The sequence below is a fragment of the Empidonax traillii genome, unplaced genomic scaffold (assembly GCF_003031625.1).
Source record: "Empidonax traillii isolate 1590-97213 ecotype Southwest subspecies unplaced genomic scaffold, ASM303162v1 scaffold701:size746704, whole genome shotgun sequence".
Classification (NCBI taxonomy): domain Eukaryota; kingdom Metazoa; phylum Chordata; class Aves; order Passeriformes; family Tyrannidae; genus Empidonax; species Empidonax traillii.
In genome coordinates this window covers 135,594-157,597 of record NW_020955894.1, presented here as the reverse complement: position 1 = coordinate 157,597, position 22,004 = coordinate 135,594, and the positions used below count along the sequence as shown (strand labels likewise).

The 22,004-nt window shown below is 44.3% G+C and overlaps 1 protein-coding gene across 1 annotated transcript in view; it reads right to left on the bottom strand.

Annotated features, from left to right (window-relative positions):
* Positions 1 to 1,127: 1,127 nt before the first annotated feature.
* Positions 1,128 to 22,004, bottom strand: part of KCNH5 (potassium voltage-gated channel subfamily H member 5) — a gene marked incomplete at its 5' end in the record, with an annotated part of 146,196 nt that continues 125,319 nt past the window's right edge. Inside the window, one exon of the mRNA XM_027900044.1 lies at positions 1,128 to 2,823. Within this exon, the coding sequence (XP_027755845.1) occupies positions 1,876 to 2,823 (948 nt within the window). The remainder of the gene's footprint in view (positions 2,824 to 22,004) is intronic.

The following is a 22,004-nucleotide window of genomic DNA, read 5'->3' as shown; positions in this document are numbered from 1 at the left end:
AGTAATGGATCTAATATAAGTTTGTGGTAAGGATGCCCACTAATTATAGACATATATTTGATACACCTGATTCATAGTGATGCCTTGTGGTACATACATGTTTTACTCAAGGCACTTTTGAAAACACGAGATCTTGATGCAAGAGGTCATTTAAATCAGAGACGGGGGGAATCCTTCTCTGAAGGAGCCATTCTGCTCTGCTGGTCTGACCTCAAACTGTACCAGGCAACAACTCTGAAGCTGCAATGGCAATTTCTGCCACGCATCGCATATACCTGGATTCAAACCAGTGCAAATGGAGAGGCAAAGAACCCCACCACACTCAGGTGCAGACACAAGCAGAGCCCAAAATCTCAGCTCAAAACCAGAGATCAAACAGGATCCAGTGCAAAGCCTGCCCTGCTGCAGCCCTGCTCAGCCAGCAACACCACATGGAGAATAATGCTCCAGCCTAGAAGGTGGAAATGGGATCTCAGTGTGATCCAAGACTGGAAGATGGGAGTCAACTCAGAGGTGGGTCAGAGCCTCTGGCACAGACCTAAGGGACTCAGTAAGTGTGGTGACTGGCGGGGCAGGCACTGCAAGCCTGCTCTTGAAGTGTCCCCCCCTCCTGCACTGAAACCTTCCATGAGTCTATGGTAAGAGCAGCAGGCAGCACCCTAGGGAGGACTCCATCTCCCCTACACACTCACCACTCTCCCACCCACACATCATCATCCAGGTGCCTTACACTAAAGGGAATATGACCCTGACTGGTTATTTTCTCTCTTTCTAAATGCAGTTGCAGACCGATAAACGACCTCAGAAAAGAGAGTGGAAGGGGTTTAACTTCAGCCTTTTAACTTCAGGCTTTCAAACCTGCTCACAAGAAGCTGAACTACGATTGTTCTCTCCCTTGCTCAGACATTGTGCGAAGTCTTTCTGCCAAGGGCAATGGGGGGGACAGTGGGAGAGCAACCTCAACCCTACAAAAATGGGACATGCTAATGAAGATACTGACAGAACCGGACACCATCACTGAGCGCTGCAAAGAGAATTTACATAATGTTACTCTAACTGTTCAGTAAAAATGGCATCAGTAAAAGGAGGCTTTCACGAAAGAAGTTACCCCCCAAACACTCAGAGAGTGCAACTGAGTTTCTGTTAGTTTCATTTTGTTACATAAATCACTATTATTATTATTATTATTTCTTACTTACGATGTTAAAAGAGCAGGAGGATATTTGAAATAAAAGGCTGTGCATGCACAATACCCACACAAATAAATTCCAGTGATCCACCCCAGCACCAGGCACGGTGCCCTTCCCTGCCCACTGAGCTGAGCCCTCCCTTTAGGAGGAGTAGGGGAGTTCATCACCAAATATACAGAATATTGTCATGAAATGATACCAGGAAACAATACTAACAGGAGTCTGAACGTGTCCTTCACGTCATATTAATCTACTGTTTAACTCGGCAGAAAAGACAGTGAGGAAATAAAAGCTCAATTCACCCAGCCTGAGATCAAAACGGTCATGGCAATATTGGCAGGTTAGACCCTGATTCTTTAAATAGTACATTGCCTTTGTTAAACAAAAGTCATTCTTTTATTACATAATAGAGATTATAAATAAATGTAAAGTGTGCATGCAGTCAACTGCATATTATACAAGCAATATCTATGTTAATAATTGCTTTCTTTGGCAGGCCAGAATCCAGCTGGACATGCAATATTTACATATCAAAATCCTTGGTGTGTTCAAGTCATATTGGATGCAAGTGAAAATATATATGTATATATATTTACCATATACACACACACATATATATATATGTATAAAGGTATATATACACCTCTGCATATATACTGTATACATATATACACATAGGTATATGCTAGAAGTGGATTTCATCTTTTTCTGATTCGGGTGATGCAGGCCTTGAAACACTAAAAATATCCTGACAGGATATCTGGGGGGGTAGCTGGGGTGATAAATGAGACTTGGGGGAAGAGATCTGAGATACGTTCTTTTCGGACAATAATTTTAAAATTTCTGCCACCTGCTTCTCAAGGGCAGCCATCCTACTGCTTAGCAGCTGGATATCTTCTTTGAGTTCATGCTTGACTTCCTGCAGCGTGGTTTGTAAGGCCTGCTCAGGAATGGGGTAGAAAGGACACCTGGCATCCGCCTGAATGGGGCTGTGCTCCAGGGGGCTGCGAGTCTCACCAGCTTTATCCAAGCGAAGGTCACTTTTTGTTATTCCACTGTCACAAGAGTCTGTTTTCCTCAGAGGGTTTTTATTTACACCGTTCTCCGAGTCATTGGACTTGGGGTCGTCGGACAGCAACCCCATGGACTCGGCCTTTGTGACGTTGTTCCAGTCCTCCTTCTTCTCCTCATGGGCCCCCATCGTGTTCTTCAGTCGAAGCCACCCTTTCCCGTTCCCGTTTTTCATCCGCATGGGACTGTTCACTTTGAGACATTTTTGGTCCCCGTTTCCATTTGGCTTGAGCTCCATCGCCTCCCGGTTGTTCTGCTTCGAGGACTCGCTGGTTTTCATGTAGGCCAGGGTGGTCTGGATGGGGGTGATCTGGGACACGGTGACCACGCTGGTGCCCGTGATGGAGGCCCCATTCTGCATGCTCCGGCTTTCCACCTGAAGCTGGTTCCTTTCCGGGTCGATGTGGGTTGAGCCTTGATTGCGCATCTCCTTTTGCTGTTTGAATTTCTGGAAGAGTTTCCGCACAGGGTGGTCCACAGGGATGCTCAGTGTCACCTCGTTCTTCTGGCGCAGGCGCTCCTCTTCTTCCTTCTTGACATCGCTGATCTTACGGAAGATGATCTGTGGGGGTTAAATCCACAACAGAATCAGTATCCAAAGGACGTCTTATGTGGCAAATACTATTGTGAAATGGGGAAACAGAATTGAGAACAGCCATTTCTATCTTAATTCTTAATTTTGATCTTCCTTTCTATCTTAATTTTTAGTAGTGAATTCAAACGTAGCTGATCCAGACACAGTAACCTCAGATATATGCCACAGCACATACAGGGTACATACATACACACACATTTTCTTAAAAGTATAGACTAAAAGTAGATTTAATCTTTTTTTCTTGATGTAGAAGATAGAGCCTTGAAGAACTAAAAATACCCTGACACCAACAGAAGGAAAGAAACTGAATAAAGAAAGCTAGCAAGCAAGAACCCAAATACTGCAATCCCTACCTACCCATTACTCACACTCAAATGTGCTCTGTCACTATCTTTAGTACAATCAAAAGGAAACAGTAATTCAGTAGAGACTACATAGCTGTAAGATTAATTCAATGTACATACCCTTCCAGAGACTGGATAATCCAAATGTGCTCAATACATTTTAGCTTTGCTTATTGTTAGCTTTGCAGGAGTGGCTGGAGGGTGTAATTAGGTTCCCCACGGGCTACGTGTGTGGCTTCACACACCACACAAGCGTTTCCCGGTGAGTTTGTATGTCTAATATGTGTAGCTGTACTGGGAGCACCATGGAGAAGCAGCATAAAACCCAGCAATATCCACCATTTCATAATGCCATGCCATCTAATGCTGCAGTTATTTCACCCTGCAGCATGTCTCAGGCTTCTACAAAAAAAAAAAGGAATTTGAGCCTTCAGCTGGGGAAGGATCCACAGAGTAAAAGCCTTTCTGTTGATTTTTCTGCGTGTTACTGGTATGATTTTTTATTTAGGTTCATCCAGTTTTCCTCAATGTGGGACTGAGGCAGGATAGGGAAAATCTCGTTCTCTGGTTGACAATTCTAAAGTGAAAAGTAGCATGTGATTAAATGTAAATATGGACTGAGTTCTTACTTCTGTGGTAAGGAAAGGAAAAGAAAGCCCCTGTAATACACAAACAAAACCTGTGACAGTCAGCTGTAGGTTTTGAAACATCCATTTGAGTATCCATATTTTAGTATCTATTTACTTTCAAGTCTCTCATCTTCAGAAGTTGGCAGAGAAGTGCCACGATGGCTACAGTTCCTTCCTCTCATGAATCTGGGATGAGCTGGACTTCAAAGCTTCATTAGAGAGCTTTCAGATGCAGTAAATATACCCCTGCATGCTGTTGATGGATGCAGCTGTTTATAATAATTTGGTTAACATGTTTATTAGAAGGCTAGTTAAAAAATATAAACAAAACCAAGGGAGAAACATAGAAACTACTCTCATCTGACTCCTCTGACCTAGATGCAAGAACACCTCACCTTTTCTGGATGCTCCCCTTCATTAGTGGCTGCCCTCATGGAGCTTCTCTCTCTTTCTCTAAGATAAGCCACTAGGGACAGCAAATAAATGCAAGAGAAGTTGCCCTTGAATCAAAATCGAGTAATTATATTTAATTGAAGCCACGCTCTCTAAATGCAGATTTGGAAGGTGGGTTGTGTGTGATGTCTGCGCTTCTCTTTCCCTGAAGGGCAGTGCAGCACCTCTGGCAGAAGATGCAGTAGTGAAAGCAACCAGCTGCAAGGATGTGTCCCCATGTTGTGTTTCAGGGGAGAAGGCTGGTTCCTCCACTGGTGTCCCTCTTGGGCTGTCCTGCTCTGCCTTGTGCTACGTCAGGCCAGAGGGGCTGGGTCCCTGAAAAAAACCTGCAATGGGGAAAACATCCCGTACCCAATGTTTTACAAGGGCAAGTAGTGGCAGGACAAGGGGGAATAGCTTTGAAATGGAAGATAGGAGGTTTAGTTTGGATATTAGGAAGAAATTACATACTCTGAGGGTGGTGAGGCCGTGGAACATGTTTCCCAGTGAAGCTATGGATGCCCCATCCCTGCAAGAGTTCAAGGCCAGGCTGGATGGAGCTCTGAGAAACCTGTTGTGGTGGAAGATGTCCCTGCCCATGTAGGGGGTTGGAACCAAACGATCTTTAAGGTCCCTTCCAACCCCAACCATTCTATGTTTCTATGATTCCCCTGCTTTTTTGGCCATGAGCCTATTTCCCAGCTTGAGCACCCTCCTCTCCCGCAGCCAGCCTGTGCCTGGCAGTTGGTGGCTGGAGGCAGCCAGGGGTGCTGGAAGGCAGGCAGCTGCCTGCAGCCTGGCAGGGCGGGGGCTGGCAGAGCTCCCCTGTCCAGTGAAAGCACTGGATGGGCCACTGGGAAAGGCATGAGGTAACTTTGACAACTTTCTGTCCTGCTGAATGTTTATGAAGACCAGAATGATAAGAAAGCCCACAGCAACAGTTTTGGATTCCTCTCCAAAAGCTTGCACTTCACCATAAACTACCCTCACCTCCCTTTTTTCCCCATACCAGTCTTTCTTTTCTCCCTTTTCTAGTCTCAGTTCAAAACTTCCCCAGCCAGAGGTTATCTCCCTGCACAGAATATAATTACCCATGACTGCTGCTGTGCTTTCTGCAGAAGAAAAACCAAAACTGCACTAATTTCACACCACCTGTACCTCATACTCCTGAAGTGGGTCCTTATGAAAGCCAGGAAATGCCTCCAGGGTTTTTTTTGCCCCAGAACCTCTTGGCCAGATGAACACTTGGAGGAGTTGATCCCAGAGCCATGAGGGTCTGAGCCTGAATGCTGCCATGACTCAGCACAGAGCTAATGCTTTGGAGAAAACCAAATGTTTGGGTTGTGGGTTCTGCTGCAGGGATGGGCAGCCAACGTGATGAACACAATCTCTGCAAACCGAGTGAGACCAAGGGCCTGCTAAATACTCACAGCTGTGGGCTTTACCCCCACTTTATGCTCATGCAGGGGAGTAGACACGCACCCAAAATCCTGCTGTCACCTCCCCAGCAGATGTTCCTTCAGCTTCTTGCAGGACACAGGCCGGAGCCTGGCAGAGCTCTGAAATAAATTATTTCCCCTTTCTCCTCTTGGGACAGGAAGTGCTTCACCTTGGAATGACTATGGGCAGCTCCTTTGAAGGAGCAAGTGTGCTGCAATCTGAATTACCTCAGAAAATACCCAGGGACTCAGAAATATGGGGGTTCTGAGAGTCAAGAATTCAGGGCTGATCTACCTTGGTGGAGCCGTATTTCCAGTGGAGCAAATACTGATTCACAGCCGTGGGCTTACTCTCCTCTTGACCTTCTCATGTAGTCTATACATATTTATGGCTGTTTGCTGTTTTCTTTTTCTAACCAGACAGGCCCTCATACCCCAGGTGACACTGTGAGATGATGGCCCTTTGGATGGAGCCTGGGGTGTGGGTCCTCATTCACCCACTGAACTACTCTGCTCTCATGAGAAAATCATTTCACCCCATGGAGACTTTCCCCTCTTCAGGACATTCATCCACAACCAAGGAAGCTGTACACCTAGCAAGGATCTAGTTTTGGTCAGAAGTACTTGATATCAGTATAATATGTACGATATCAGTATAATATGTACAAATAAAAGAAAAGAAAGATTTTCATATACAGACAAAAACTGAGGAAAGAAAAAAAAGAGATGTGAATTCTAGCACGAAAAGAGCAATAGTTATTTTTCATTACCAATTTTTTTTCCATATTAGGAGTTTTTTCATGTGGTTGGATTTAATCACTTCCACAGATGTTTAAACTAAGCCAGAATAGTTAAAATGTGTTTACATTTACAAATGTTTACATGGAGACAATTCTAATAATGTCCAATTGCTATTAACAGATATTTTTCTTCATAAATTAGAACAGAAAAACATCTCATGCAATCTGACATTCCTCAGCAAATTGGGAGAGACTTATTTTGAAACCTGAAATTTGTCCCTGACCCTTTTCAGAGAGGTTACACATGGACCCATCCAAATGCATGTCCCAGGAACAAACACAAATTTCAAACAAGTTAATCAGAAGAAACTGAATTAGCTGTGTGTACAGCACACCTTAGGGAGCAAAGAGCTGTACTCCTGTCTCCCACCAAGTTCTAAATCCATTAATGTGACAGAGATTAAGTGTAGGACTTCATTCTTTATGGATGGGATTGTGAAAGACTGTTGCATGTAACACAATTCCTCCCCCATGGGATGTTTTTCTGGCCTTTATTTTGGGAAGGAGGGGCAATAGAGGTGACGTTAACTATTGACCTGGCAAAGATTAAGCAGCAGTAAACTGATAGGCAGCCACGGGGACTGAAATATTTGGGTTATCTATGAGGCAGGCACAGAGTAGACAACAGCAACTTGAGATTCTCCATTTGATCTGAACCCCAACCTCCTTTCCCTTCCCCCCACACCAAGAGGTAACTTGTCGTGGCTGTGTACTCAGTCCTTTCCAAAGTCAGACCTTACCACTGGTACAGGCAATGGATATGTTACTGCCAGAGCAGCTCCTGTGAGGTGCCAGCTTGTATAACTGGACCCAAAGCCAAGTGCAGATGAGGACAGCAGCAGTGAGAAGTCAGGGAGTCAGCTCAAGGCTGAGACACCCACAGGTTCTCCCATCTACAGCTGAATAAATCAGTAAAGCTGTGCCCTTTCCAGATACTTTGAAATTCATCCCTTGTCTGCTGTCTTTTTTTGTACCGGCACGGCTAAAATTGTTCCTCCTTGACCTTGCTCCATACACAAAGATCCCTTAATAAGCAACTCCAGTGAGGGTACGTGAATGGATTAAAGAACTGGTAAAAGTCTTGAAGAATTACAGCAAGGTCCTAAAAAGTAGGAAGTATTTGACCAGAGATCATCCTGTCCTGTCCCTGAGCACCCCATGCTGTTGCTAGTGGCGTTCAATATGTGCCTGCTCCTCACCACAGAAATCCAAAGAAATGGAGAGTGATGTAGCAAAAGGGCACACAGTTGTCATGGCGATGGAGGCAGCAGGGGTGCGCACGGACTGAGAGAAAGGGAAAGCCATACAAATCCATCAGTGCAAAGATTTCCACAGTGACTTATATACTCTGAGTGCCCAAGCTGTGGCATCCTACAAATATGGTTGATGGGCAAAGGATGCTGGAGTCCTGGAGTGAGGGACCCCCCTGTCCTGGGAGAACGGGTTTGACTCAGCTCACCTCTGCAGTGCCAAAAACTGTTCCTATTTGATAGAGAAACATCTGAGAAGGCACCTCAGTGAAATCAGTGAAACAGATCAGTGAAATAGAATCACAGAATCACTGAATCATTTGGGTTGGAACCAAGATCAAGTCTGAATCAGGTTAAACAATTTGAAGAAATGCAGGGCTCTTTTCAAGCTGGACAATGCCAGTGACCCGTCTGACAGCACAGATCCACAGCTGTACTGGAAAGCACTGCAGATGGAGCAAGTGGAATAAGCAGACAAAGCGAGGTGGAACTTTCCAAGCCAGCTCCAGTGATGGAGGCAGCATCTTAGGGAAATGCACCCTTCCTTGGACCACACTGCAGAGCTGGGAGCTCCTGTTTTGTTTGCAGTTGGCTGAGACCCACCAAGCAGCTGCTTCATCAGCTTTCAGATCCTACCAGAAGGATTTGGACTGGTCCAACTCCTCCAGGAATGTCTAATTCTCATAAAAAAAGGTCAGTGTCCTTACAAGATGTGTTGGTCTGGGCACCCTTTTATAGGTCTTTTTGGGGGGGAAATAGGAGAGCTGCCTCCCATTGCCTCCTTGGCCTGAAATGATTCAAGGCAAGTCCTTCACACAAGCTTAGCTGAAGCTCACAAATGGATTTCAAAGTTTTGAATGGTGTAACCAACATCCAATGCTGCAATCACATATATCTCATTTTCTTCAGAAATAATGCTACAGGGCTGTAAAACATAAATGTTTATGAAGACATTTGCAAAAAATACTATTAATGTTTATACCTTGGGAGTGGTCTGTAGGAAAGTAATTTACATTTTTGTCATGCTAATGTGGGAAGGTGGATTTGTGTCCGACCCAGGATTTAGACACACAATACCCCCACACATGTGGTGCTCGGCCGAGTGTGCTATTTTCCTGCTCCTGAGAACAAACCACAAAATACACCCAAATTCAAGAGCACAGACACTCAGAACAGGGCTCACCTACAAAGCCTGTGTCTGCATCTGAACTCACCCTCCAGGAGCCCTGCACAGTGGAGGGAGAATAAAAAAGCACTTGAAAGTTGTGAGTCATTTCACCTGCAGCTAGATGTTAAAACAGGTCAGACAAGCTGCACCCTGAGATGCCTGTTTGTCTCCCGTGTCTGCACAGGGAGCTTTGTGCCTGTCGCCTGCATGCAGACATCCCCCACGGATGGTGGGTAGGAAGGATTCAAATCCCCACCTCTGGCAGTGGAAACATCAGGGTTTGGTGCAGATCCCGTAAAAAGCCTCTGCAGAGTTTTCCTCTGTATATGTGTGTGTGTGTGATATACCCTTCATCTGATGCTATTTTTATTTCCCCCACCCCCCCCCAGCATGCTGGAATATTGTCAATTCCCAGCTGGGATGCCTTCCCCACAGCCTCAGAGACCAGCCAGTCCTTCCAGACAAACATTATTATTTTAAAAGCTGCAGAGGGAGGACATGCCATGACTGCCCAGGAGAACATGCCAGACTGGTGGCTTCCAGTGAGAGGCTGTGAACAAACCAGACATTTTGTCTGCATGAAACAATCAAACGAACCACCAGCAGGGAAGGGAAGGACACCCCCTCCCCCTTGCTCTCACCACACTTCCCAGGAAAACCTTCCAGCAGGGAAACAGAACTGGTCTCCCCGCAGCTCCTTGGAAATTGGAGACCATCTGAGCTGCCTGTATCTGTTCCTGTACAACCACTCTTCTGCACTGCAAATCTCACCCAGGGTAGATGCTGCTCAGATCACTCTCACCACTAGGGGAGTCTAGGATGCTTCAGTCCTTGAGGACTAGTCCCCTCCAGGAGCCTTCAGCTGTCAAAACAGGGCATATCTTGGACCCTCTTTTTTGATATTCTGAAAACTAGGCCAGTCAAGCCCAATTTCTCATGAGTAACCCTTGGTAAACAGGCTTGCTGAAAACCCAGAAGAGTGTTTTTGAAATCTAGGCAGGTCCCAGAGAACATGATTCACTATTAATACTTGATGTAAAAATGTTTTTAAACCTTATTTCTCAGATTTTTTTTTACCTTTTTTGCTAAAACTTCCACTATGTTAACAAATCTTCCTTTTTATTTACATGAATTAAAATGTGATTTTAAAAAATTAAACTATAAAAGACTGGACAGAAATGGATGAATAGGAAACAACTCTACACAAGCCTTTCTGTTTGCAGCTAGGTAGAAACTGCAGCCCTGAGACCTGGGGTTTGCAGTTCAGCCTGATGGAATACCCATGGTCCATCTGTATTTGTCCTACATCTGAAAGTCCAGCCTGTGAGACTCACACAGAGCCAGAGACCTGAACAACCACTGTTAATGTAAACCTTCCTTTGGGACGGATGCAAGAAGATGCTGCCATGCATTGTGGATGAACTCCTTGTGTCTGGATTGGTTTCCTTCTTTGGAAACCCATTTTGCAGGTTTACTGCCCTTCCAAAACAGAGAGGGCAGTGGCAGCATTGCATACAAGATGCAATTTCGGCTCCTAACTCCAAAGGAGAGTTTGGAGCAAAACCTCCTCCCAGGTCAGGGCAGGGAAAGGAGGCAGGAGCAGACAGTCAGGGTCGGAAGAACAAGCCAGCAAGACCAGAAAACACCAGCAAAGGGCCAGCAAGAAGCACTGGCTGTGACTAAGTTTCTATTAACAGCTTTCCAGTATAGCTCATGCATGAAAGCAGCCTTCCACCGTGGTGCCCTGCACTGGCAGGAGTCTCTGCAGCTGAGAAGCGTGGTCAGAAACCCTCTACAGAATATGACAGCGACAAGAAACCTGACAGAAGTGGAAGGGAGCTGGAGCCACGAAAAGCGAAAGCCAACAAAGATTGAAGCCAGGGCACCTATTTCCAAATTCAAACTGCATTTAGGCTGCTTCACCTAGTTTACTTCTGTAAATCTCCATATATGCTTAGCTCACTTTATTAATCTGCACTCCAAGGATGCAGTGTGGATGGTCTCAAATGATGGCTTTATTGTTCTTCTGCTCTGTATGCTCCTCAGATAGCTTCACTTTGATGTGAAATTCAGCCTCAAAAACAAACTGCTCTAACAACTCTTTTAATTGCTCTCCAGTAAATTCTCCTTAATCCTCCTGTCCCAGGAACCGTTTTGTGTTAAACCGTTGCTCGATCTGCGTGTAAGAAAGGAATTGCTGTCCTTGGCTGTGCACTGAAAATGACTGACTGCTGAGCAATTAGTTAATCTCCAGGATAGGGATGTTTCACTAAACAGTCTTTCATGCTGGATTTTGGAGGAAAAGAAGATTTCTGTAGGTTAGTCTGCTGGCTGCTTGAAAAGAAACAGTAAATAATAGCCTTTCTGCAAATTTCCATTGATCCTGACTTCACAGACACGGTAGCATGCTAAAGCTAAAGCTTGGTACCAAGCACATTTTAATTTTGCTTTGGAGAAGCTGTTTTCACACAGATTCTTCCCAAGCAACGTGTAAAAGATGTGAAGAATTCCAATCCAAGTAACAAAGTCGTGTTGCTTCAAGGAAATGCAAATTATTTCCATGATGCTGAAAAAGCCCTTTTAAGAGAAATTTAATAATATTTTATGCGCAAGGAAGGGGTTAGTCCTTTCATCATTACTGCATAAAGATCTTTGTCCCCCAGATTGCTCATTCAAAGGAAAACTGGGATGAGTAAAGAGAGACTCTTCAGAAAAGCCCAACAACAGCCAATACCTGACTTCCCAGAGCCTAGAAATTCCATCACCTCGCTACAGCTTGCCCTGTGGTTTTGAAATTGGTTACTGTAGGTCAAATTTTAATCTGGTACATTTCATGTTTGCAATCAATTCACACAGCACCTGAGTACTCTTGCAGAGAGACATCTGTGCACGTTGGCAGCCAATTAGGCTGATCTGCATTCGAGAACAGTCATGAATATTAAGGAGAAAGCAGTTCAGAGTTTGACCCATCCACTTCGTACCTGGTATGGATCTGAAATCATACATGTTTTCATTTAAAATATGCCTAGATTAAAGAAGAAAGGAGAAGCAGGCAGAGATCCAAGTCTCATTTGTCCCATCCCTGGAGCATCATGGCCAAACACGCAGAGCACCAGGGCTGGGATTCAACGGGATGGATTATCCTGCTGGCCTGACCTTCGGCCAAGTGGGAAGTCCTATACAAATCACACTGTCTGTTTGTGTCCCCACCTCACCCAGTGTAAGAGGATAATACCACTGCTCTCATTTCTCCAGTTAACTGCAAATCCCTGTATCACTGCCAGCTATTCACAACCCAGAACTGGGATCCATGGCTGATAGGAGAGAGAGATCTGTTTTGGCCTGTTGCCAAGACTGAGATAGCTCATTAAAAAAAGACACATAGGTGTTCTCAGGGTTTCAACACAAGAACAAGGGCCCAAGGCACTGCTGCCCTAAGACATTTAGTGCAGTCCACAATGGATGTACAATGCTACACAAAGTCCTGTCCTCATCCCCTGAGACATCAGGCCTTGATTAAGGGTAGCACTGATACCCACTTTGCAAGGAAGGATCAGTCAGATCACTCAGTTTGAGTGACAGACATGAATTCTTCAAATGGTGTGATTACATGTTTAAAGAAGTATGTGCTGAGCTAAGGAGTGAGATTTCCAAAAGAAATGCCAAAGCCTCTTCCTCTCTTTGCACAATCATACAGATTTATACCAACCGTAAGAGCATTAGCTGAGAGCAGCTCAGTCTCCTGAATCACGAGCTCTTCTTTTCTTCCAGTCACGCAGACCTGAGCAACTCCTGCCCATACATATGGTGCTTAGAGATGCCTCCTTCTCTTTGTAACACAGGGGAAAACAATACACAGATCTTCTGTGGCCACAGCCTTAGCTGTTGTACCTGATGTCTGCTGGGCTCCCTTGTTTTCACTTGGAAAGGGATACTGAAGGAGGGCACCTTTGGAAGTGTGGAGCTTTGACATGGTTTTTAAATGAGACTCTGGAATTGGAACCTATCCCTTCTTTCCTTCGCTGTTTTCTGTTTTCTTTGCTTTAACCAAACAGCAGATGCTTTAGAATGTTGCAAGACAGCCAGATTCATAATTATTTCTCCAATACTATCAAAGTCAGAAAAACGCACCTTCCACATACAAAATTATTTAAATCAATACATTAAAAAGGCTATTTTATTTATGAATTTATGGTGTTTCTCAACCCGGGTCTGTTGCTGCTCGGCCTTGTTTAGGGTTGGTCCATTGCAAAGTGGAGTATTGATCTGTGTGGCCTCTGGAGAGAGAGTAAACTGTGACCGTGATCCAAAGACACAGTCCATTCTATGGGGCTCCTGTCACAACTGGGAGCAATAAAACCCAGCTTTAGCCTCCTAATTTATTCTCAGGACCCTAAAACCTGTCCTGAACTCAAAAAAAAAAAGACTAAATTGGACCAGGGAGCTGACATAATACGTTGAATCAGAGTCCAATTTGGTTTCCATGTATAACACAGAGGTGGGTAAATGTGGGGAAATTGAGCAGAGAGCAACTTGGGGATTGCTGTTGCAGTATTACTGTGTAGCATCTCATGGGGACTTCTGTTCTCTTTCACTGGTTATGCTTATTCACTCTGGGATTTAAACCCACACCCTCCTTCACTCCATAATAGCTCTCCCATGTAAACAAGTCTAACCTGGGTCAGCCATTTGGTGGGTGAGCAAACTACTTGTAGAGGGAGAGTATCACATATTCGTGCCTCCTTTCCCTTTCTCTTCTCTTCCTTCCAGATGCAATTATTAGAGAGAACAAAGGGCAGGGGAGATATTTCTCCCACTTCTTTGCCTGGCACTATGACAGAGAGAAAAACAGATTTCTCTTGCTGGACTTTCTTTTCTTCCATCTTGCAGATGTTTCTTTTCTCTGTATAGCACGAAAATCCTGCAAAAAGGGAAGCTGAGGTACCTAGAGAGACTTTCCAGCCCCTGGGAAAGGGAAGCCCTCCAGAAGGCTAAAAACCAAAGCTCAACAGACACAAGATCTTTCACTGGATGTGGAGGAGAATCCCAGCAAATACAGCCTCCACTCACCAAAACAAGACCATTCCACGACTTTCAGGCAACCACACTGGTGTAAATAGCTGGTGACATCTAGCACCACATGGTGCACTAAGACCACCTTGCCAACAACCCTGTCAGCACATCAGGTACCCCAGGGCTCAAGAGCTGAAGGGAGCCTCCCATTGCCTCCTAGCCCAGCTGCAGAGTGCTGGGCTCACTGTGAAACAGTGCCCCTCCAACCGGGCAGTTTCCAACCAGATCAGTCAGGCTGGGCCCTTGCAAAGTTGTATCAGCCATTGGATCAATATCTGCTATTGGCACTGGCCTAATGAAATGTCAGTCAGCAGTGCTGTCAATTGATCCAGGCTTTGCTGAGCTGCAGATGAGCTACTATCTCTGCATTTTACTACAGATGATTAAAAAAAAAAAAGGGACTCCACAAAGAAAACAGCCTTCACTTTGCCCAGGATCTCCTAAGAGGGATGTGCTTCTGAGCATGGATAGGGAAAGACAGTTCAAAGCCTCCAGATGACAGCAGAGTGGTTTGAGCTGGGGGCAGGCTGCAGAAACAGTGCTCTCTGGGATGGTGAAAAGTGCCAAAAGACTTTACAGGCTGCTCTTCAGCCTGATTTAACTTGGAGCGGAAAATCAATCATCAATAATAATATGCAGCACTGATACACCATTCTCCCTTTCCAGTATTGGAGGAAGTTGGATTTACGTAGCTGCCACTTGTGCCAGATGCCAACACCAGGGCACAGAGAGGTCATACAACATTTGCCCAGGGTCACTGAGCTGCTTAGGGGATAAGCGAGGGGGATGGAACCAAGGTTTCCTATACTAGGAAGATCCATACTGCAAAAAGATTAAACACGTAAATATATTTATTAGAAGTAAAAGAAATTTATTAATGTAATAATTAACTTTCTTTTCACTACTGTCCTGTCTGGCACGTAGAGTTCTGGATTTGAAATAACTGGAAGGGCTCAACCGTAATTGCAGTTAATTGCTGACATTAAATCCAAACCAGGACAACTTTACTGCTGTTCAGGTTTGTGTTCTAATAGGGGATGGGGGGGGGGAGGGCAGCACTATCTCTGTACATTTAGTGACAATTTTCAGAAAGTCTTGCTTTTATTCCCAATGAAAAATGACAAAAATCTTCAGGTTTGGCTTCTGGACAGCCCTGCTTGTGACAGACACAGTGTTCCTGCGTGTCCCCAGCACAAAGCCACACAGAACACAGGCACAGAGGATTTGCAGAATTTGTATTCTGTTCTAAGTATTTTTGCCTCTTATGGGTTTCTGCCTGAAGACTAAACCGTCTCAATAAAAGCCTAAGAGAGTCTCTCCATTTACAAAGTAATTCATCAGCAAAAGAGTTGCAAATTGTTCCCCAAATGTACTACTCTCTCCTCTCTGCTTTAAGTGGAAATTGAAATTAATTGGATTCATTCTGGCTTTCTTTTTTAACTTAAATATTACTGTACCAGAATATAAAGTGCCTGAAATTTAATATGAAGTCTTCAGCCCTGAAAAAACGTTTTGCAACTGAAAGCTTGTTGATTTTTTTTTCAGCTATATCCACAAGCCCAACAAAAGATAACACCCCTTGCTCTCAGCCTTGCTTCTGACACTGAGAATAGCTTTCAGAAAGTTTGGGTTTATATGGAATGTGCTATCAGCTACTCTGTTCATCACCTTCAAGGTTTTGTTAATTTATTGAAAACCTTTTATAACAGGAGCTTCAATTAAAACAATGCACTTCCATTGTCATGTGATGTAGACCACCACCAGTTTTGTTTGGGAGTGATGAGTCAGAAACGAAGAAATAGTTTTAAAGGGCAGAAAAGACCCAAATGAAAGGGATGACAGGCAGCCTCTGTATCTCGAAGAGCCAAGGCATCACCTTGTTGTATCCATGTTACTAAACAAAGTTGATCCATGTTACATGCTGTGCAGTTACTGTCAGACATTCCTCACCTGAACCAGGTTTAATAAGAGAGACTAATTTAGTGGGGAGTCACTGACTTCAGATTCAGGCTAACTTAAAAAATATGGCAGTATTCCTGAGTGTAGCAGATTTAGACTGGGGGCTGGGCAGTCATTTGCTTATTCTCTCTTTGCTTCTAGATCCTAGTCAAGGACCTGATCATTTAAATATTTGTGGGGCAGAAAGTGAGGGCCTGCCTATGCCACACCACAGGGAAGGGCACCAGGACTCCTGTTGCAGCACAGCAGTGCCTCCCTGCAGAAAGGCAGGATCCAAGACAATGGGCTAGGCTCTTCTCAGTGCTGCCAAGCAATAGGACAAGAGGTACAGGGAATTCCATCTGATTATGAGGAAGAACTTCTTTACTGTATGGGTGACTCTGCACTGGAGAGGATGTGGAGTTTCCCTCCCTGGAGATATCCCAGAACTATCCGGATATGATCCCATGCAATGTGCTCTGGGATGACCCTGCTCGACCAGGGAAGTTGGACCAGATGACCCACTGTGCTCCCTTCTAACCTGATCCATTCTGTGGTTCTCTACTTGGGTTGCATTCAGAACTGCTTTGTCTCTGTTGTTTTCAAGCCCAAAGCTCACCCTGCCTCACCATTCTGTGTTCAGTCAGCCAGCCATGCCAGAATTACCTCAGAGTTATTTCTTTCCCTTCTTGACCCATAAATACAGCGTATTGCTGTGTCAGAGAAGACTAAACCTATCTGGACCAAAGCCAAGACACTGCTGCCAGTGCTCAGTCCCTGTCAGCAGATCTTTTGGATGAAACCCAAGCTCAAATGACCATTGAACATATCCCTGTGCCTACCTTCCCCATAGGATGCCCTGCAAACAAAACCACAGGGATGCTGCAAGGGAGAAAGAGCTGGGGCAGTTCAGCAATTCACGTCTCTGCTTCTCAACTCAGAGAAACAGCACAAAATCCACTGGCAGGGTGACCTGACAATTCTTTTAATTTGAAATCAAGACTTGGAAAAAATTAGCACCTCTGGAAAGACAGGGTCAGCCCACTGCGAAATAGATGTGAAATAAGTCGGTTAAACCATTGGGAAATCCAAATTTAACAGGAAAATAAGACCAAAAGGTTATTTAAACTTTTAATATCTACTCCACTTAACTGCAGAAAACTCTGTGAAATAACCTTGATAAGCATCCCCGGGATTCTTCAAGTGAAACATCTCACCCAGCAAGAGCTAAGCTTTTCCCAGTTGGGAGCTCTCAGTTGGCAGCGTGTGAGTAAGGAGTGCTGGCTGTTGGAACACACTGTGATTGCCTTTAATATGGTCACAGCCAATGCTTCAGTGGGGAGGAGCCCCTTGAGGAGAAAAAAAGACCCAAGATATAAGCATGCAAACACTGAAGAGTATCCAGACAAAAAGAAAAAAGAAATATACCATGAAGAGGATGTGCTACTTGCACCTGAAACATCTCCCTTTAGCCAAAGGGGGCTTGGTGTAGAGCTGCCACTGAGGGTGTTTTAGCTAAAGAGACTGAAGAAATCACCATTTTTCAGAGGCATCTCTAACTGTCAGCAGAGCAGGGGCCTTCTATTCATGGCATAATCAAATCAAATTAATTTTTAGAGAGCAAAGACCCCATTTCAGTGATGTTGCTACTGTCTCCTCATACCTGAACCTGCACCAGTGAAGATCTTTTCCTCTCTGGGGCAGAAAGGGAAATCACATTCAGACAGAAAAGCCTGGAGGAGAGATATCCACTAGCCAGTCAGCTTTCTCTAACAGCATGGAAACACTGCATCAGCCACGTGAAACTCCAGCATGCTGTTCCCTGAAGGTTACTTGAGCAGAAATGGAGTTGCTAATGACAGTTGCACCAGAGCTGCCTGCGGACAGAACCACTGGGCTGCCCACATGATAAACATCCTGGGGGGGTGAAGTGCTCTCCCTCTCCCCAAAGGGACCATTGGTGTTGTTTTTTTTACTAACCTCAAGAAGATGTGACTGAGGAACTCAGGAAGTGATGACTCTGCAGAGCACTGTACTTATTTCTGAACCACAAGAGGAAGAGACAGCATAAAAGAGTTAACTAGTGGGGTTACAGGGATGGCATAAACAGATGGTCTGGTGAAGAGCCATTTCCTTCCCACTTACACGCTGACTGCATTAAATCAATCCCTGGGCTTTCATGGCAATATGCTAAGGCTCTGCCGGGAAGGATTTTAACAACCTGACTATATCCTAGTTGTGGGTATCATTCTACTGGGTCTTCACATTTAATCTATTCTTGGGGAAAGTTCCTTCCATTTTTATCATGTGCTTCTTGATGATCTTCCCTCTTATCTGTATCACAGCCATCACCTTTTTTCTAGATGTGGATCTCTGTAAAGCTCATCAGACCTGTTTTATGTTCCTATCCATGCATTTAGGCACTGACACGGGATGCTCCTTAGAGGCTGAGCCTTCTGTTTTTGCAGCCTTAGCTTATCTCATTGTTCCAGACCCAAGCAAATTAGTTTGTAATCCTCAGTATTGCATACTCTGGCAAATCTAGCTTTAAAAGTGATCAGAAACAACCCCCTCATGTAAAACTGGAGTCAATCCCCCCTTCTTGTCTGGGGCTAGTAAGAAAACCCTGTACCTGCACAAATAACAGGTCTTTGCTATCAATAACATTGATGATTCTGTATCTCCCCATTTGTGACCATGCTGCACCCTGTTTACACACTGTTTGTATGCACTCCCTGTGCACACACAATTAACAAAACACCAGCTGGTACAGGATAAACACTGCTGCAAGGATGCAGAAAGACACCAGACAGAAGTACAGATCTCTACCTCTGGCTCTGTTGTTTTCCATCTCTGATGCTGTGTTTGCCTCCCAGAGGTCTTTCTGACCTCAGAGACTTTGGCTAAATCATCTCTATGGTTTTCTCTAGTTTGATTTTTTTTTCTCTGGTGTCTGAAAAATCCAGCTAACCCTAAGCCTTTCACACACATGACAGCAGTTCTTCAGTCCCCTTCTCCCAGGAAGGCCTTTTCCAGGTGCTTCTAGGAGGCTGACTCTTCTCAGTGGGGTTTGCCAGTGAATGTGCTACTGTGTCAGATGTTGGGGCCATGAGGATGCTCAGAGGGCTGGGGAACCTCACCTATGAAGACGGGGAGAAAGTTGGGCTTGTTCATCCTGGAGAACAGGAGGCTGCAGGTACATCTTAGAGCTTCTTTCAGTACAAGAGAGCTGGAAAGGGACTTCTGACAAGAGCATGGAGTGAGTGGACAAGGGGGAAATGGCTTGAAAATTTAAGAGAGTAGATTAGATTAGATTAGATTAGATATCAGGAAGAAATCCTTTCCTGTGGGGGTGGGGAGGCACTGGAACAAGTTGTCCAGAGAAGCTGCTGGACTTCTATTCCTAGAAGTGTTCAAGGCCTCACTGGATGGGGCTTTGAGCAACCTGGTCTAGTGGAAGGCGTCCCTGCCCATGGCAGGGTTGTTGGAATGATCTTTAAAGTCAAACCGACCCAAATCATTTTTTAATTCTATCATTTTATGGTCCACTCATGGGGCAGGGCTGATCCATGGAGCAAGAGCATCTTCCCCCAAGAAGGCTAGCAAGGCTAAAGAAGGCTGTTGGGGATTTTGCAAATTCAGTCTCTGTCCCAGCAGATTCCTTACCTACCCTATTAGCAGCTATCTGAATTGTACTGAATTTGAGCCCTTCTGGTCCATGAGGAAGCTCTTCCTGGGACACACCTCCAGTGGGCCACAGGGCAAACAGTGCCTTCGTTCAAAATTTCTGAAAAATGTTTTAATTTACAGCTGGTGGTTCATGCAGCTCAGTCAGGCATTTGGTATATTTAATGCATGGCTGCACTGAGCTTGTAAAATACTATTCATATACTTTTGTAGAACATCTTGAGGTTGTTGTCTGAGTCCTTTAATAAATGGGAACAGGGACAATTAATAACACATGAAAAACATGCATGATTCAGTTCATCCATTTACATTTCTACTGTGGCCTTCTTTGGCAGGAGGGCTAATACAGCCTGGGAGAAGGATGGTCATTCATAATTCAACTGCTCTGACCAACAAAACTGTTACATTTAAAAATGGATTTGCCTTAGACACACGATGGAGATGGAAATTCACTACAATGGCAATTGAGTCAAGGAAGGCAGAATTAGTGAAAACAGTGAGGTCAGACACAGAAATTAATTGCTGAGATGCAGGAATGCTCTGATAAGGTCAGGGACACAGCAAAGGAAAACTGGAAGTCTGTGCACTGGGGGGGAAATGATGGGCACGACTGGAAAAGCAAAGCTAATCACAATAAAAATGCTCCATTTCATCTGACCGGCTAGGAATATCCTGATTTGGAATGGCTACTCTTTGCTGCTGTCATCTGCTGGTTGCTTAGGTCCCCATTTTCATATTTTTAAGGGAGTGCAAAGTGTTTTAGGATCTCAGAAAAAGCCAAAGCTGTTCCTGTGGTAACAGCAGTGTTGTTCATAATAAAAACCAGAGGACAAAGGACTGCTTCCAAAGGGATATGTACTCACAGAGCACAGAGAGGTTAAGTCCCCCTGCTCTGGAGGTACAGTGACCGATGGAAAAACTTAAGACAGGAAACATTATACAGAAAATTTTTGGCAGCTGAGTCACCTTTGTGAAGTACTAATAAAAAATCTGAAATTCACCTAAAAGCCAGAGGGGGGGTCCCAAAGTTTAGAAGATCACTCACAGTTTAATTAATGGAGTTAAGACAATCAGAGGCTTTTATAAATGCTCACACTATGCTCCTTTTTTTTAACAGTAACTTACATCTGAAAACTGTATTATGGTTTTGTTATCTTTAGGAAGAGACACAAATTAGGGGCAAGGGCTGTGAAAACTGAGAAGTAAAAATATGAGGAAAAAACATGAATTACTAATATATATTCCTTCCTAAACACACAGAGTATTTTTGCCTGTCAGCAAGTTGCTCAAAAGTGCAGTAATAGGGAACTCAGCTTATTTCAGGTGCTTCCCAGAGTCTCCCTGTCCCTCCTGACAGCTATGCCCACCTCTGGTATGTATTTATCAGATCTAAAAATTGCTCCTCCAGACTTTCTTTGCATGGGACCCAAACCAAGGCAGCTTGCTAATCACTGCCACTGGCAGACAATTAAAAAAGGCACAGTCAATCAGCCATCATTAAGCTGGAAGTGACAGGCTCGGTTTTATTTTTAACTAAAACTAGTGGGATTCATGCGAACTTCCCCACAAAGTTTCTCTTGCACTTTGTTTACAGTTTAATCCTTTCCTACATGCACTTTAGAAAGCAGACCCAAAATAACACTCAAAGTAAGGTAAATCTAGGATTTGCAGGGCTGCAATGATTATCACATGCTGAACCAGCACATTTGGATATTATTGCATCTGTGAAGTGTGTGCTGAAAAAAATAATAGATTAATGGATTTATACTTGCACAGAAAAGAAAGACCTTATGCAGGGCATTTTATTTAGCATATGAGAAGCTATTCATTTATTTATTTGAGGAGCCTTTCTGTGCAAGTCAAGGCAAAAACCTGCTCAGAGAGGGTACGGGAAGAATAAATAAAATCAGGGCTATCTCCACTGCAGAATTGTTCTGAAGTTTTTACTGATCATTTGCGGATGAGTCAAAATGGATCCCCATTTTGGGCAGAGCCAGGAAACTTCCAGTTGGATGAAAGCTAAAGCTCTGCCTGCACCCTGTGAAGCCTATGGGAATCCACTGATATGATTCCAATGAACAGGCAGAAGTTCTCTTTCCCCAGCCACAATTTGGGACGCAATGCAACCAGCATTCCAAGTCTTGCAGTCATAAGGTTTAATAAAGACTCATTTTTGTACCTGCAAGTCATGTGCTGTGATACCAAAATGTCTGATGTTCAGCTCCAGGAAGCAATGATGGAATTAATAATTTCAGTTTTTTAGCATTTCCCCCTTTTTTTGTAGTTATAGCATTGAAAAAGTAGAACTACACAGTATTTGGGTTCAGCAAGAAGAAATCCATCGCTCTGGGCTAATTCCTCAGAGGGGTGTGAGATAACACAACAGAC